At 33.1% G+C, this 16365-nt stretch overlaps 3 protein-coding genes across 9 annotated transcripts; 1 reads left to right on the top strand and 2 right to left on the bottom strand.

Annotated features, from left to right (window-relative positions):
• Window positions 1–22: 22 nt before the first annotated feature.
• Window positions 23–2063, top strand: LOC117232580 (pre-mRNA-splicing factor 38). Of its 2 annotated transcripts, XM_033492024.1 has the most exons (4): window positions 23–465; window positions 650–1017; window positions 1098–1484; window positions 1557–2063. In XM_033492024.1, exons 1-3 carry the CDS (start codon window positions 302–304, stop codon window positions 1469–1471), a joined length of 906 nt encoding a protein of 301 aa, XP_033347915.1. In that variant the 5' UTR covers window positions 23–301; the 3' UTR covers window positions 1472–1484; window positions 1557–2063. The 2 variants fall into 2 exon arrangements, with proteins under 2 accessions (XP_033347915.1, XP_033347914.1); XM_033492023.1 differs by lacking the exon at window positions 1557–2063 and having other exon boundaries at window positions 25–465; window positions 1098–1555.
• On the bottom strand, window positions 1488–4605 carry LOC117232576 (vacuolar fusion protein MON1 homolog A). Its single transcript, XM_033492014.1, has 7 exons — window positions 4189–4605; window positions 3678–4000; window positions 3355–3598; window positions 2966–3250; window positions 2702–2892; window positions 2512–2614; window positions 1488–2428 (listed from the first exon to the last, which is right to left on the bottom strand). The coding sequence occupies exons 1-7, from the start codon at window positions 4459–4461 to the stop codon at window positions 2288–2290; spliced, it is 1560 nt and encodes a 519-aa protein (XP_033347905.1). The 5' UTR covers window positions 4462–4605; the 3' UTR covers window positions 1488–2287.
• Window positions 4606–5210: 605 nt separating this feature from the next.
• On the bottom strand, window positions 5211–16048 carry LOC117232577. 6 transcript variants are annotated; one of them, XM_033492016.1, is made up of 8 exons: window positions 15894–16048; window positions 10453–10589; window positions 10230–10354; window positions 9893–10032; window positions 8740–8951; window positions 8316–8550; window positions 6437–6684; window positions 5211–6129 (listed from the first exon to the last, which is right to left on the bottom strand). In XM_033492016.1, the coding sequence occupies exons 1-8, from the start codon at window positions 15901–15903 to the stop codon at window positions 5899–5901; spliced, it is 1338 nt and encodes a 445-aa protein (XP_033347907.1). In that variant the 5' UTR covers window positions 15904–16048; the 3' UTR covers window positions 5211–5898. The 6 variants fall into 6 exon arrangements, with proteins under 6 accessions (XP_033347907.1, XP_033347906.1, XP_033347910.1 ...); XM_033492015.1 differs by lacking the exon at window positions 15894–16048 and adding an exon at window positions 11928–12057; XM_033492019.1 differs by lacking the exons at window positions 8316–8550; window positions 8740–8951 and adding an exon at window positions 9536–9562.
• Between the last annotated feature and the right edge of the window lie 317 nt (window positions 16049–16365).

Raw genomic sequence — 16365 nt, 5'->3', positions numbered from 1 at the left:
AAGTTAAATGACTGAGAAAAACCACGATTACTTGCGATTTTGACTTGATTACGTTTTTATTAGCCTCCTTTTGCTTCTATCAAGACCACTGTGGGATATATTCCTTAGTATGTATGTATATTTTTTCACAAATATTTGAAGGAAAAATTCGATCAGTTTATATTCATATTTCAAGCAGGCTGTGACCCAAGTGAAATATACCGTTACCAAAGAAATTCCCTATTAAGTGCATTTTATTGGCACCTACATTATCATTTAAGGTATGTTTTGAAAATATTTCTAATCTCCATGCGATTTGAAAATGGCTAATAGAACGGTAAAAGATGCGAAATCTATTAGAGGTACAAATCCGCAGTATTTAGTAGAAAAAATAATTAGATCTCGAGTGTACGATTCGAAATATTGGAAAGAAGAATGTTTTGCTCTGACTGCAGAACTTTTAGTAGACAAAGCGATGGAGTTGAGGTTAGTAAATGTTTATTATATTGTTATATATACTCAAACAAATCGTTTTTCTTCGTGCAATCCGTTGTCTAAATATGTTTGTCGTTGAAACATATTTTATTTACAACTCCTGTCCATGCTCGATATTTTTTAATAATTTATATCAAAACATAACCTATTGTGAATAAAAACAAATATATTTTAGATACATAGGTGGTGTATATGGTGGAAATGTAAAACCAACACCATTCCTCTGTCTAATATTAAAAATGCTTCAGATACAACCTGAAAAAGATATTATAGTAGAATTTATAAAAAATGAGGAATTTAAATATGTCCGAGCACTAGGAGCATTGTATATGAGATTGACAGGATCTTCTTTAGATTGTTATAAATATTTGGAACCATTATTTAATGACAATAGAAAGTTAAGAAGGCAAAATAAGCAAGGTAAATTTGAATTGATCAACATGGATGAATTTATAGATGATCTTCTTAGGGAAGAAAGATGTTGCGATGTAATTCTACCAAGAATACAAAAAAGACATGTTCTTGAAGAAAATAATGAATTAGGTAAGTCTTTTAAATTTATAAATGAAAATATAAGTATGAATATAAAACAAATGTAATTTAATGTTTCTTATATGTTATAGAGGCAAAAGTGTCTGCATTAGAGGATGATATGGATGAAGGAATAGAATCTTCAGAGGATGAAGAAATACCTCCAGTCAAAGAAGATACTCGCAAAAGGACAGATGATCATGACAGAGACAGAGATCGTCATAGAGACCGAGATAAAAGACATTCACGTTCCGATAAAAAATCTGACAGAGAAAAGCAAAGATCGAGAAGCAGGGACAGAGACAGAGATAGACGAGAACGTAAACGGAGTAAATCTCCTAAAAGCCATTCATCCTCGCATAAAGACAAGGATAGAGATAAAGACCGGCACAGACGAGACGATAGAGATAGGGAAAGAGACCGAGATCGAGATCGAAGACGAGAACGTGACAGAGCTAGGCATTAAATTAAACACCAAGGTATGACAAATGTTTTACAGGATAATTTACTTTTATAACTATCAGGTGAATAAAAAAACATTACTGTTACAGCTCTTGAATTCTTTTTATCGTATGTACCGCACTTCGATCGCGATTAACAGCAGTGTGTAACATATACAAGGAATAGTTTTGTATTAAAATTATAGCATTTATCGATATAAACGCTACACAGTAGCTTATAATACCCGTACATTACATGTTGTAAGTGAACGTTTGTTTCTTTTTAACGTTATACTATTCGTTCTACCTGGAATCATTACTTTTGACTTATTAAGGTCATGAAACGATGGCTGTTGCTTTTACTCTTATTTACAAAATTTCAGAGAAAATTTATCACTGTGATTGTTAACAAAGAACTGTTTCACGATTTGTAAAGTTACAATTTGCTTGTTAAATGATATAAAAAGATATTGTATTGTAAGTAATCTGTTTTTAACAACACAATGACAAGTTTTCTCAAGCACCATGTAATAAAATAAGTTGAGAATGTCATAGCCTGTCTATAAATGTACTCTACATTACATGCGTAATGTCTTTAAATATATACATACATATGTACCTTTACAGTACCTTTCATAATTAAAAAACAGTGAGCAAAGTACACTATCAATGCATGAAAAACACGCGAATGCATCTATCTTGAATGCAGTAATCTTTCCTTAACGATTTATAGTTCATCAGATCAATGTAAACAGTTACCAAATAATGCATCTCACGTCAATTCAAATTATATCCATCAGATAAACACTTTTGTGTCTTTTTAAAACTAATTATATCGATTTTTAAAATGTGGGTGAATTTAAAATAAATAATCTTTCTTCCTCTTTTTTTATCCACTTTAACAATTTACTCACTGCCTCAATTGCATCAGGTTTTGTTACAAGTGGCTCAAACGTAACATATAATTCAAAACCTAGTGTTACCTACAAGATACATACGTGTTAGTTGCATACCAAATGTACTGTGATAACTTTTATTGTACTACATATCATATAATTAAACTTACCCATGCTAACATGGTTTCTTTATCTAATTGCTGAAATATAAGCTTCAATGGTCGATTGGGACTGTGTAGCCTGTGGTGTAAACATTGATAAAGCCCCAATAATCTACAGAAGAAAAAACACATATCACGCTAGTTTGTCATTATTATAATTTAGTTTGATTATTTTACATTTTTTTAATGTTGCAATTACCGTTCTATTTCTTCGTCTGTTGTATACGGAGGTTGAAATCCAGGACTCCAAAATTGTGCCGTGCTTCTACACTTATATAAAACGTGCCGCATTTCTGGCAATCCAATGTCAGCAGTTTTAATCGGTAGTTTATTCATGGACTCATTAATTGCTTCTAAACAATTCGTTCGCCTTAATTTTTCTACAATTTTCTATAAGTAAAATTTCTTATTATTTTTTACATTGTTTTCTAAATACTTTATAAAGTTTCATTATATCACCTACTTGTTTTGCTTCAGAAAGAACAAAGAACACATCTCTATCGACTGTGAGCAACAATAAGCATGCCTGACAATCTTCAGCCAAATATGATACATGTCCATGCATATACCCATTGGCATCAAACTTTGGTAGACATATCGGAGTCCAGCTCTCAGCAGTCTTAAGTGACTCTGAACTGTCGACCAAATTTTGTATTATATGTAAATCCACGGGATGTAAAAAAAATTTGTTCATTCTGACTAATGTTACCAATTGATTATTAGCTAGTAGTATTGCAAATACTAAATTCTGCAAAATTTTATATTCCTTTGATTAGTATAATTTACAAACACAGCAACATATTTTAATATAATGTTCATGTCCAAATTTTAACGATTACAGCACTGTAATACCTTTATTTTACCGCATGTTTGAATGATAGTTTGCGTGATAGAACTTCTCATTGAGGGGAGTAAAGGCAAACATTTAATAGCTCCTAGAAAAAATGCTGGTTCTCTGTCCATAAAATTTAATAAGTGATCTATCAGTCTTTCACTACCAGTTAACAATCTTCTTAAGTCAAAATTTCTACGTTGATCATATACTCTAGTTAACTGTGACTGGGTTAACACAGAGATTATTTGATTATATACATATCTGTAACATAACATTCTTTACTCCAGTATCTTAAAAAAGGATGGCATAAAGTATTACTTGTGCTGTTATAATTACATACGTTAGTTGTAATGTAAGTTGAGGTACGCTTTCAAGCGTTTTTGAGACTGCAACTAAAATTAATGGACCTTTAACAACAAATACAAAGTTAGTATCTCCTGCATGAACAGATCTAATCATGTCACTGCCTGCTTGGACAAATGAAACTAGAGCCTGCATGACACCCATAACTGTGACTAGTTTATCTTCTGAACTATATCTAGAGTATATGGGTTTCCCTGCTTGGCTTAAAATAAATACATGTTTTTTTTGTGCTAACCATGTTTTACAACGTAAAGGGTCTGAATCAATGCTACTTTGACCTAATCGTTGTGTAACATCATCCTAAAACATAAGAAATTAATTAAGATAAATATACATCATTAAAATGGTTAATGTAATTATATAACTTTTATCAACACTTTCGATTAATTTCTATCAATTATTAAAAACAACTCTCTTTTAATTGCGTATACTTTTTCCGGATTAAAATACATTTATAGTGTTTCACAAATACAGGTTATGAAACGTACTAATTCGGAATCATCAAGCGAATTTGTTTTTTGAAGTTCCCGTGAACTGGACGTAGTGGGCGTAGTTGGAATGTCTTGCACATCTTCTTGTATCTCTGAGATAGTGCTCGTTGTGCTTTCTTTCATTTGTCTATCGTCAATACTATTGCTCATCTCCTGCTCATACTCCTCAAAACTGTCGGTAGTGACGAGCATCGTTTCCGCAGAAGCACCAGGTTCAATACCTGGCTCGGGAATCCCGTCATCGATAGTAGCAGACTCTTTCGCAGCCATTTTTATAAAAAAAATACTTCCGATCTGCCACTATTTTAAAATTTCTTTTCCCGATTGACATTTAACAGCGATCCATGACGGATTGGCCGCCATTGTTGAATCCGTCTTATTTGGGACAGGACGGGACGGAATTGGACAGAATGCACGAACTGTTCAACACTATTGCCAACTTAAGTAAATTAAAAAATCACTATATTAGAGTTCACGAATGTTAACCGATTGCATTATTGGCCACAAATCAGCATCATATTTCATGTTTATAATCATGTTCATATTTCATTTCTATAAAATCCCAAATGTCTTCTTTTTATTGGATGTAAATGAAATATTGACAACCGATGACATATTTATTTATTTTAGGCACGTACTATTTGATAGGAGAAAAATGAAGTGTCTGGCACAAATGAACAAGCAGATAAGCAAAAAACTTGTTCTATGAGCCTATGTAGAATTTTTTTTTACTTAGGTTTACTTTATTTCCTCTCATTGAGCTACATTGTTGACTGCAACTATAAAAGTCTCATATTATAATTAACAGATTGTCAGTTACAAATATCTTAAGATAGATTCCACTGTCTTCACCTTTTTGATCTTAACTTCTCCCAAACTTAGTTTTGCTTCACCTACAAACTTTTTTCCAAGAACCGACAGGGAAAATTAAAGAAGCATGATTCCAGTTAGTTTATGCGGCACTACCAAATCTCACAACTTACCATTGTGAACAAGGAGGCTAAAAATAATACATCATGTCTTTTTTCGGAAATATTATTTATTGTTTTGTAACAATATAGACTTTAAAATCAACGATTGTAGAAAAGCGAGAACTATTGTGCATTAAATTAAACCACTATGTGGTTACGAACAAAGTGTTTTTCATAATACTCTGATACGAAATAGGCAATCAAGCGATATGCAAGTTGTACCTTAAACTGCGTAAACAGGAATTATCGATACTACTATGTAGCCAGTTATTAACGCATATATATATATGTAGCTGAACTGTACATATACACTGCCAGTTTTTGATCGATAATTTCTACGTTATTGACATTGTAATTACGTTCTGTGTAGAAGTATACGTCCGTTGTACACCAACTGATCGATGAACATGAGTCACGACCCGCCCATTTGTAATTAGACTAGTTTGCACACATAGGAGATTCTCATTAATCTTATAATACATAATATGTCGCTTCTTTCCCTCTTGTTTGGATATAAATAACAATTGAGATTCGATTGTTGGGCTACAAATATTTTCATATGTCTTCATATACGCGAACAACCACTAAGCAGGACAATTATGCACACATAAAATATTTTTGTTGAATCCTTGATATAGCCTACATCTGGTATTTCGATCGCGTTCAAACATAAAATCATTGTAAGAGATTAGGATTCATTGACAAATTCATCGACGTTGGTGCAGCTAATTCTAATCTAAGGTTTAACCATGATCTCATATTCTGGGAACGCAATCTCAGCACCACCAAACGCTATGTAACACACGCTGTGCGAAGGTTGTACTTTGCCGATTGTCATAGCGCCTTCGTGCAGTACGCGGCCAGCATAGAGTGGCTCTCCATCTTCTGATTCACCAGATGGAATTGCGTTGTGAGGAATGTTGTTTCCGGTTGTTGGAACCCATATTGGATTGCAACCACAGAGAACCTGACAGAGAACAGTTATTAAGTTATAGTTATTTTTTGATACTAATTTAGTATTTTTATCTTATTTATTAGCTTATTTTTTTATGCGAGTCAACCCTTTAAATCGACGATACAAAATAAACGACGAAACCAATATTTTGTGAATGTTAAGATTTTAATTAAGAAGCAACGATTTGACTCCATTTTATATCGTATTCGGTTTTGCTTTTTCTTTCTTTCTTTTTCTTTTTTTTGCATTTAGAGAGAACAATTTACAAAGATCTCTCGTACTTGCAGGATTAAATTGCTTCTATTCCCTTCTATCTTACCTGAAAATCAGTCTTTCCATGTTCATCACCACCCCAAGCCACATAACACACAGAGTCTCCTGGTTTCACTTTGCCAGGTAGAAGAGCACCCTCGTGATAGGCTCTGCCCACGTACAAGGGTTCACCACTTATATCTTTTCCTCCTTCGACTGCACCTGGAGGAATTATTCCACCATTTGCGTCACACCAACAGAAATCTCCTATATCCATGACGCCCGATGGTGGAGGTGGGGCCGATGGATTCACGTCTAGAAGCAGGTGCAACAGAAACACATTAGCCACAGATGGTCAGGACTTACTTCCTTTATTATTTTTTGTATAAGATTAAGCGCTTTCCAACCATTACTCGAGTGGTATTAGATTTTTCCTCTTTTTCTTTATCATGTGTGTTACATACATATATACAGGCATCTATTATGTCTTTATGTTGGATAGCACTTGAGGAAGAAGTAAACGATGGTATTAGAAAAGCAAATTATAAAAATTCTCATCTCTGATTAGATGCAACATCTCATGCTTCGTACAATTAAAAAACAATGCACGAAATTCGAGGAAAATTATGATTTATGGCGTTGATAATGTTTACAGTAATGACACGTGTGAAGAACGATGAACGCATACCAAATGATAATGCGAAAACTTATTATGAGTTCTCTCCGGAATGAGTCTTCACGATGTTTTTGGCAGAATTATTTAACATCATAAATAAATCGACCATGGGATGAATCACATCATAAGCGACTATTAGATTTAAGTTACGACAGAAAGAATGGGGATCGATCGGGAGGAAAAGGCATTTAAAGAATGATGCGTCTGCACTAATCTGCAGAAAATGGGGATATGATGACCTCGGCATACTTTGTTGTACATGCGGCTATTAGATGTAATCGTGTAATAATATGGCTTCTATTCCGTGCAAATATGAATGTGCAGTGCATATAAATCACCATGAACATATTGAATCAAGGCAGTTACATTTCTTACATTCGTCGAAATTCAAGTACTATTATTTGTTAAAAAATCATAATTATATCTCCTTGTGGGTGTAGGTGCTTAACACATTTACTGTATATTGAAAATCTTAGAATTCCTATAGATATGTACATAGATGCGTGTAAAAATTAACAGAATATCTGACGTTTAAGATGTTCAATACAACTTGCAATGAAAAGTTTTACAAAGTAGGCGTGTGACATACAGTAAACGTGTTACTGTCATTACATCAATTACGACCGGACACGACAATTGGCGTGCTAACTGAACTAAACATTTTCAATCGAGAACATTAATCTGCAGGCAATCGTCAATGAGGTATAAGGTACGATTTGCATCAGCATTAAGCTCAATACCCTTTTCTACCATATAACTATGCAATAATAAAAGGTTATTTATTTTGAAGGTAGAATTTAGAACAGTATAGGGATAGTAGTTATAGTAATTCTGTAAAATCTAATAACAGGTGGATCGGTAAAGCGTTAATTTTAGCATTTGCACCCGAGAAGGGATCCGTTGAAAAGAAAGGAGGCAGAAAATATAGCGTGCGCCGTGAAAAATAAGATTGCATTGATAATTACGAGAAGCAATTAGTGGCACCGACACCCTTTTATCCTCGAACTCCCATTAACATAATACTCGTATAGGTATATCTAGAAATAAAAAAAAGTAGGATTCGTATAAATTACATGTTCTACCGAATATTCATATCTATTAACTATAAAAAAAATCCTACTTTTTATTATAATTTTCAAGATAATGAGAAACCAAGCCTCAACACCCACAAATGATCCGTCGGTCGACAATTTCTATTACCAAGGATGAATTGAAGCAGAGAAACAAAAACAAAAAGAGAAAAGAAACGGATATTTAACAGGCAAATTACTTTTGTGGGACGGATGGGATGGATACAGCGCGGTTCGAAGTTTCCATTTGCCGGTTGCTCCCCAACCGGTACGCACACCCACGTAGCTCACGCCAATCGGCTTAGGATCTTGCCATTCCATGATCACAGGACCATTAACATCACCAGCCCTGACCATGATATGACCATCGAGCCAACAAATCGCGAACTTCTTCGTTTCGTTCTCGTTCAGCAGATTTGGCGTATTCACGCGCACCTGTCGGTGCAAAATCAACGTTTTAACACGAAACCCGAACTCTCGATCTTCGTTTTATTTTGTATTAAAGCAAAAAAAGAAAAAAGAGTTGACAAAACATTAAAGATTACTAAATAACTGTTTCGTTTGATGAAAAATTAAAAGAACGTCGTAATCAATAAATGATTTCGAGTTTCGTAAATTTCGAACCTTGTCGGGTTGTTTGCGATCGTATCTGATGATGGATGCTGTGTTTTCCCAACCCCCGAGCATGATTTCGTACATCGGGCTCGAGTCGCCTTTTTTGTTGGTCAGGGCGATGTGCGCGTTACTCTTAGCCCTCACTTCGATGAGGACCGAGCCGCTCCTTACATTATGAAACGTGTAGACTAACTCATTCCGTGTTGACAAGGGGCCATGTCCTTATAGGAAATAAAACATTTAATTTCCGATCAGGATTTGGAAATGAATATTTTTCCTTCTCATTCGCGTTCATTGTTCCCCCAAATTTATTTATTATTCTTGTATAAACTTTTAACATACACGTGGCAATAGAACATGTTGGACATATGTATGTACTTACATATTTTCCATTTTCTATATTGCTATATAACGATTTTACCGTATAGCATATTCAGCTGATAGGGTTATCAGCCGTTTCAATTATAAGCTTGGAAATATGAGTGCTTTTGATCACACTGCAGCACAATACAAGCGTGACTCAACTACATGTGATCTATGATTCTTTTCTCGTGCATGTGTCCTTCCAATCAAACGGTGTCCAATTACAAAAACACGCTTTAATATACAATGGGAATATTTGTATGAAAAATATAAAGCAATATAGAGGAACATATAGAACAATGTAAAAAGGTGTTGATGTGAAATTCGACACCATTCGAAGTAAAGCGGTAAACGTGCTAGGATAAAACATATTCGAGCAACAGATCTAAAAGCCTAAAAGGGAACAAATATTGTTTCTCGAGGTTTCGTATACTTTACGTACAACTATTTTGACCACCTACACATATGGCTGTATGGGCGACGATGCATTAGTAGAGTCGGTCCGAAATTCCATAAAATACCAGCAAGAAAATCGTATTAATAAATTGAGAATTAAAGTTTAAGCACCCTTACATGTGATTTGATAAAAATTGCAATATTTTGTAAATATTTTCCCAGACGGAACACGGATTTACAAAGGGAATTGATTCTAGAACACTAAAATAAGTGCGACAATATTGTTACGACTCTATAAAACCTATTTGTAGACATTAGCTATGATAAATCTACCTAATTTATAAGCAAAAAAAAAAAGGAGTTTAAGAACATGGAATACGATGAGAAGAGATAACAATTTTACCTTCGATCAACCATTCACCGGATGCACCCCAACCGGTGCATACCCCGAAGTAACCGATTCCGAACGGTTCTGGATCGGCGTACGTGAGGAATGCGCTTGGTTCGCCCTCTTTACCTACTGAGATAACACCATCGCCCCATCTGCAAGAAAGAATTATGTAATTATTATTATGAATTATGTAAGAAAGAATATCGTACTATTACGAATACACAAGATGTATGAAACATATTTATTCAAGGTTTCTAAAAACAATAAGAAGAAACAAAATGATATAAGAAAAGATATTATCACATGTTGTGTGGTTAATAACTTTAATAATGTAGTTAACACTACCCACCTGATCCAGAATCCACGAGTTTCATCAGCACTCAGGATACCAGGTGTATCTGCCTCAGCAACATCAGGTTTCGTCCTATTTTTACGAATTACAGACTTGCTGTTGCTCCAACCACCAATGAAAACCTGCGATTTTAACACGCACGATACATTCGACTCTCATTTGTTTATTTGAGAAATTTTATAATAATAATTAAACAAGTTTATCTTTCAATCATTTTTACCTCATACATAGGCTCACCCTCATGGGGACCCGTTGTAAGTGCGATATGGGCATCGTTTGGTGCTTTTATCCGGAACTGAAGTTGCCCGCTCGCGACAGGATAGAAATTATATTCCAATTTATCCTCGGTAGAAAGAGCTAAAGGAAAAAAGAAAGAAATTCTTAGACATTTATTATGCATTATAATATGTAATGTAATTATGTTTATATACATTTTTCCACCTTTGATCGTGTTTATTATTATTAATAATACCAATTAATAACGATAATAATATCTTATAATTTCTTAATAATAATATCTAATAGTAATCGAGGCTAACATTAATAATGACTTTGATAAAAATTTAATTGAGTTGAAACTTGGTCCGGTGTACTTAAAAATCAGTTGAATTAAAAAAACTGGCAAAGGATTTAAAATCCTCTTTAGTTGAAGAAATCCAGACGCCCAGACGTCTGGACGCCAAGACATCCTACCTACACAGTATCTACAATAGCATCTATCTACACAGACGCAACGGGGTGATGTAGAAAAGTAGGACAATGCAGGACTTGCATCGATCAATATATCGTGTGCTCGCAACAGTTTCGAGTCTAGATCGCCTCGTCGTACGTTTCACGACTATAAATTACCTCCAGCGATCGATGATTCACGATTATAATCACGATTACCCAATATTCTCTATAGAAAAAGTTGGTGATAGTTTTTCTTATTCCAAGCACGGTCACTTGCATTTAATGAGCATATAATATGAAAAATATTAACAGTATCGGTTATGCAACTCTATATAGTTCATGATATGTAATATAATAGAAGTGTGTATCAATAACAAAAAAAACTTAATTTCCAGCTTTCGATCTCCAAGTTCAGTGTAATACAATTCAAGTAATCATTAATGAAACGTTCGTTTTCTTTTGTAGAAATGGAATGATTCCAGTCGTGTAACGTTTAACGAATCGTCATAAAATCGTTTGATTTTTTTATTTTTCGATCCAGCTGCAAACGATTTTGTCGCACGACCATAAATTCAATTTGTTTCTGACGTGTCAAATTAGCTTAATGTCATCAATGTTATTTTCCATCTTATACATATGCACCTACATTTTACACTATAAACACATATTTCCATAATGAGATACATTGGCCGGAAATCGTTAGATTCAGTTTGCTTTTAAATTATAGTCTTATACAGTCGTTCTTCTGCTCGAAAGACCGTACCTGGCTTCGCCTCTATACGCTCCAGAGAAACACCTTGCGTAAGAAAACATGTGCTCTGACTTTATTGAATTGTTAACGCTGATTACCTCTGCCAATATTCAACAAACGCTTCTTTAAATTTTTTCCAGACTTTGTAAAAGATATACAAAAAAAATTGATCTTAATTGAAGACTTAATCGATATTTATTGTTTCTCGGAATTTTTCATGCTTGATAATTATTGAAAATTATTATCTTTTACTTATTAGGTTGAAAATTTACCTGGAAATTTGATTAACGACAGCAACTGAATTCCAAAGTCTGTGAAAATTAACGCTAACACTATTGTCTCTATCAAAAGGTTCCGCCAAAACGAGCGCCCGGAAAACATGCACATTCTACATTTATCAGAGTCTATCGACGCTGACAAATTATCACAATTGTTAATAAATTGTTTATTTCGTATTAAATTCTCGCATTCGAAATTCTTCGTAATCTATTTCATGTTATTTATCGATAAACGATTGATATTAACTTCGCTAGAAAATTGCTAACCCTAAAGTGCAAGTAAATTCTTTCCTAATTGAACACCATCGCAAACAAACTTCGATTAATTCAAAAATTGCATAGATCTTCTATTATCTTCGATTCGAATTTGAAATGTTGAATTTTTATTTAAATATCAAGTAATATCCCACGTGACACTATATTGCTACGCTGCAGGTATACTAAAATTACGTTATAGCACGCTTTTCATTAATCGTCTCTCCGTTAAGTAAAATGAACTATGGACTGTCATGACGATGATCCACGTACGAAATAACCGTTGTTACACCTACTACTACTATCGAAATGTTCTGTAACACGCGACAACAAGAATTTGCTGGACGAACGCAACGCTTATAAATAGCGGCTTGTGTCACAGAGGCCATGTTCGTTGCTGACATCATTGTGTCATCGTCAACAATTTGAATCGCATCAATTTTTGCACATCATGAATCAATCACCCATATTCCATCTTTTACAGCAACAATTTTTATCTCATACTTTACTATTCTTTGAGCCTAAAATTATTTAATAGCCTTTTTTTAGATTTGCTTCAAGATTTTCTGTACGACTGCTAGTCTCTTCATTAACACTTTCTTAATGTAAAGTAGCTATAAAATGGTTTAAACGATAAGGCGACCATGAATAATAGAAAGTTCCATTACGCGAGGCCGAGAACGCCATTGTGATGATGTCATTTAGTATTTTGATGCCAATTACATACATACTTCACATAGCGGTACTTCGGTGATTCAAAGTGATCAATGTGCCGAACTTTTACGTCACCTCCACATTCGGATTAGAAACAATCTCATACCCTTGATAATATTTTCCAATTATCTCTATTTTCATAAATATCGTTTATCTACCGTTGCTATTAATAACAGAAATAAAAAAAAGAGATTAAAATAAGAAAAATATCATATACTTGTTAGAATAAACGTTTGTTTGTATGAAATAACCTATATGTACTTTTACTGTACAAAAAGTTTCTTGAACTTTTTCCATTTACTTATTTTTACATTATTTTCGATTAGTTCTAGGATATTCGTTTTGTAGGCAAAGTTGATCGAGGTACCAGATATTCTATAAAAGAAGTGTTACGCTTTACGTTGGCAATTAACATAATAATGAGAAAATTAGAGCCATTGAGCCAATTTCAATTGCGCAATGATGATCGTTGGTTGGTTCCACCGTTTTGACGTTTATTACCGTATTATTCTAGTGCTTTCATTAACATGACTCTAGAACCTATTTTAACGTATAATGTAGCGAATATGACTTTTTACATCTAATTTCGCTAACTTTACTGGATCCATTATATCATGTTCTATCATTTCTAGCGCAAATGCATGGTTGCCAATAGTTTGACGATCATGTGTCCTGTAGTAAACCTCTTAGTGTTCATTCGTGTTTTACTGTCATTGACCTCGCATAGCAACTCTCTTCCTTTTGCTAGCAAGCTAATGGAAAAAGTATTCACATGTACCAGTTAAATTTAAAAACAAATAAAAAATTCTATATTTCATCTTTATGTAGAACATGTTACAGAACTCATTATATAGAAAGTGAAATTTCAAATTGTTTCATACATATTTATAATGAATATAATAGGTATATATGTACATAAAATTTTTCTATAGCATATTCCTTTTATATTTTTTCTTTCTTTTTCCTTGAATAAAGAAAGTCTATTAAAAAAGTATAATAATATTACATTTACATACAAGGTACAGCAAATACATGGTGATATATCGAAACAAATATGGCGACTTCCGAGTTCAGAAAAATTAAGGTTTCTACAGAGATTCTAGAAAACTTGAGAAAATAAGCGAGAACAGTAGAATTGCACGTTACGAAACAATCTGGAACTTATGGTTGGTTGCACAAGAAATCCTGCAGAGATGACGTGATACCGGAATTATGAAAATTAAGGTTGTGTCACATATGAAACAGTACTGTTATGATTTTTCAACCGTAAAAAAGTTTCTTCAGAGAACAAGAAAGCTGATCAAACGTTATTTTTGAACTGCAACTGTTTATGCATTTACAAGATACATATTTAAAGTTGTAAAAATACACAGATCACGTAAAATATTACATAATATGCAAAAATATATCAATTATCCAAAATATACTTATATATATATATATATGTACACATTATAACATATACATATTTACCAGATAAAATAAATCTCTGCTAAGATTCCACTTTTATATGTAGTGTTGGTAAAAATACAAATTTGCGAAATTATTCTGTTATTCCACATTTCTATTAACATTATTCTATTATTATGAAACTCATATTGATAAGATATTCAAACTTTCACCAGAATTTAGGTTAAGCGAGGACATATTTGTACTTTAATGGAACTAGCACGAAGTTGTATAGATTCGTGAAATCGCATTGTACATAGCTAAAAATGCCGGCCGGCCGGTTTGTCAAACCGGCACAACCGCACCCGTATACGCTAAATATACCAATTTAACTAGACACTAGAAAATAAATTACGTAATAAGACATTCTCCTGTAAACATAATTCTATTCTTCACCATTTCCTATAGATCCCTAATCGATAAGGTAGATATCTCAATATCTACTACTTCGATAGATATTCTCGAACATTCGATGATTCCTTTCAATGAAGTGAAAATATTGTTCGCATCTATTTACCATTTTTCTTTCGTTTCTTCAGATTCCTTGGTACAAAATTAGACATGATTATTGAAGATAATATGGAATTATTATAGGCATTATATTAGAGGGACGATATTTGCAAGATCGAACTAGAAGGGTAGATTAATCATAGCGTCGCGTGTTTCTGAGAAGTGTTATGATACATTAGAAACGAATTCGATATTGGACTACCACGATAAAAATAGACGTGATCCTTTCGAAGTCATGCGAAAGATTTTCGACCATATTTCACACCTTCTTTCAAAATACATATTATCTTACGATGTTTATTACGACGATATGTATAATAATAATATTTATATAACGTTATAGTTGTATCAAGTGCTACAATTGTTACAAGTAGTCGTAATAGATTTTATTAAATATGTTGTTACATGTTGTACTACAATGCATTATGTAGAAATGAAAGGTCGGATTGGAAAAAGTTGATGTTTTGTAAAAAAATTATTTTCTCGACAGTAATTAGCACGTATTTACTTAAAAGATATGCAATTTCAAAAAATATTTCAGGATATTTCCGTCGAACGATCATGATACGAAACATGAAAAATATAGTATTTTTGTAAACTATTTTTGGTAAAAATTATAATGCCTAATTAAATATAACATATTTCGAATTACATGAATACAGTACATTTCTAATTTCTATGCGTTAATAATAATTATCTTAGAAAATTACTTATTCAAAGTATCTTCATATCCATGTGTATAAGTAGAAGATAGTATTTGTATTTTGTATTTTTTATTTTTTCCTATATTCCTTATCTCTTTTACAAGGAAAAAAATTACAGTTTAAATAAGTAAATATTAATAAAAAATTGTGTTTCTAAAATGACAGTTAACCGATTTATCGTTTAATTATTTATGCAAAAAGGGGTTTCTAATGTCAAATAGGCAAAATGTAACTACAAATGGAGATAAATTAGAAAAAGTAATAAAAAAAAAGACGTTAATATTGATTTAGCGATATAATTTGTTGATATAAAAATGCAAGTGCTTACAAATAGCCATGGTGTTCTTCCAAATACAGACAAAATCAAAAATCACTGTACTACGTAACAATCAACTGCTCTTGGCGAAGGTTGAATTCGTACTGCGACGAAATGCGTCGTTTTGGCGCTTTACGAACGTAAGCCGCTCGCGCATGCCCAGTACACATACTACAGGCGCAAGGTCTTAACGCCAGTAATTTGCAAGCGGTAATCAAACAAATACGATGAGTCATAAACTACTGACACATGTTCATTTTCGGATGTAAACTGGTCAAAAAATTTGTTTAGAACTGCAGATGCGCTTAAAATATTTTTATAATACGTAAAAATGCGTATTTGTCACATATAAATAGGGCAAAAGACTTAAAACAAAGTTAAATTTTTGAATCTTTGAATTCAAATATAATTCCCAAATTTGTTAAGTATCAATGTAATACTTAAAATAATCATGCTGTTTACTTATAGTTATGCAATTATGTGG

This window comes from Bombus vosnesenskii, unplaced genomic scaffold (assembly GCF_011952255.1).
Source record: "Bombus vosnesenskii isolate JDL3184/JDL3185 unplaced genomic scaffold, Bvos_JDL3184-5_v1.1 scf7180000013289, whole genome shotgun sequence".
In the NCBI taxonomy this organism is placed as follows: Eukaryota; Metazoa; Arthropoda; class Insecta; order Hymenoptera; family Apidae; genus Bombus; species Bombus vosnesenskii.
Note: the sequence above shows the minus strand (reverse complement) of the source record. Positions and strands in the feature narration are given on the sequence as shown.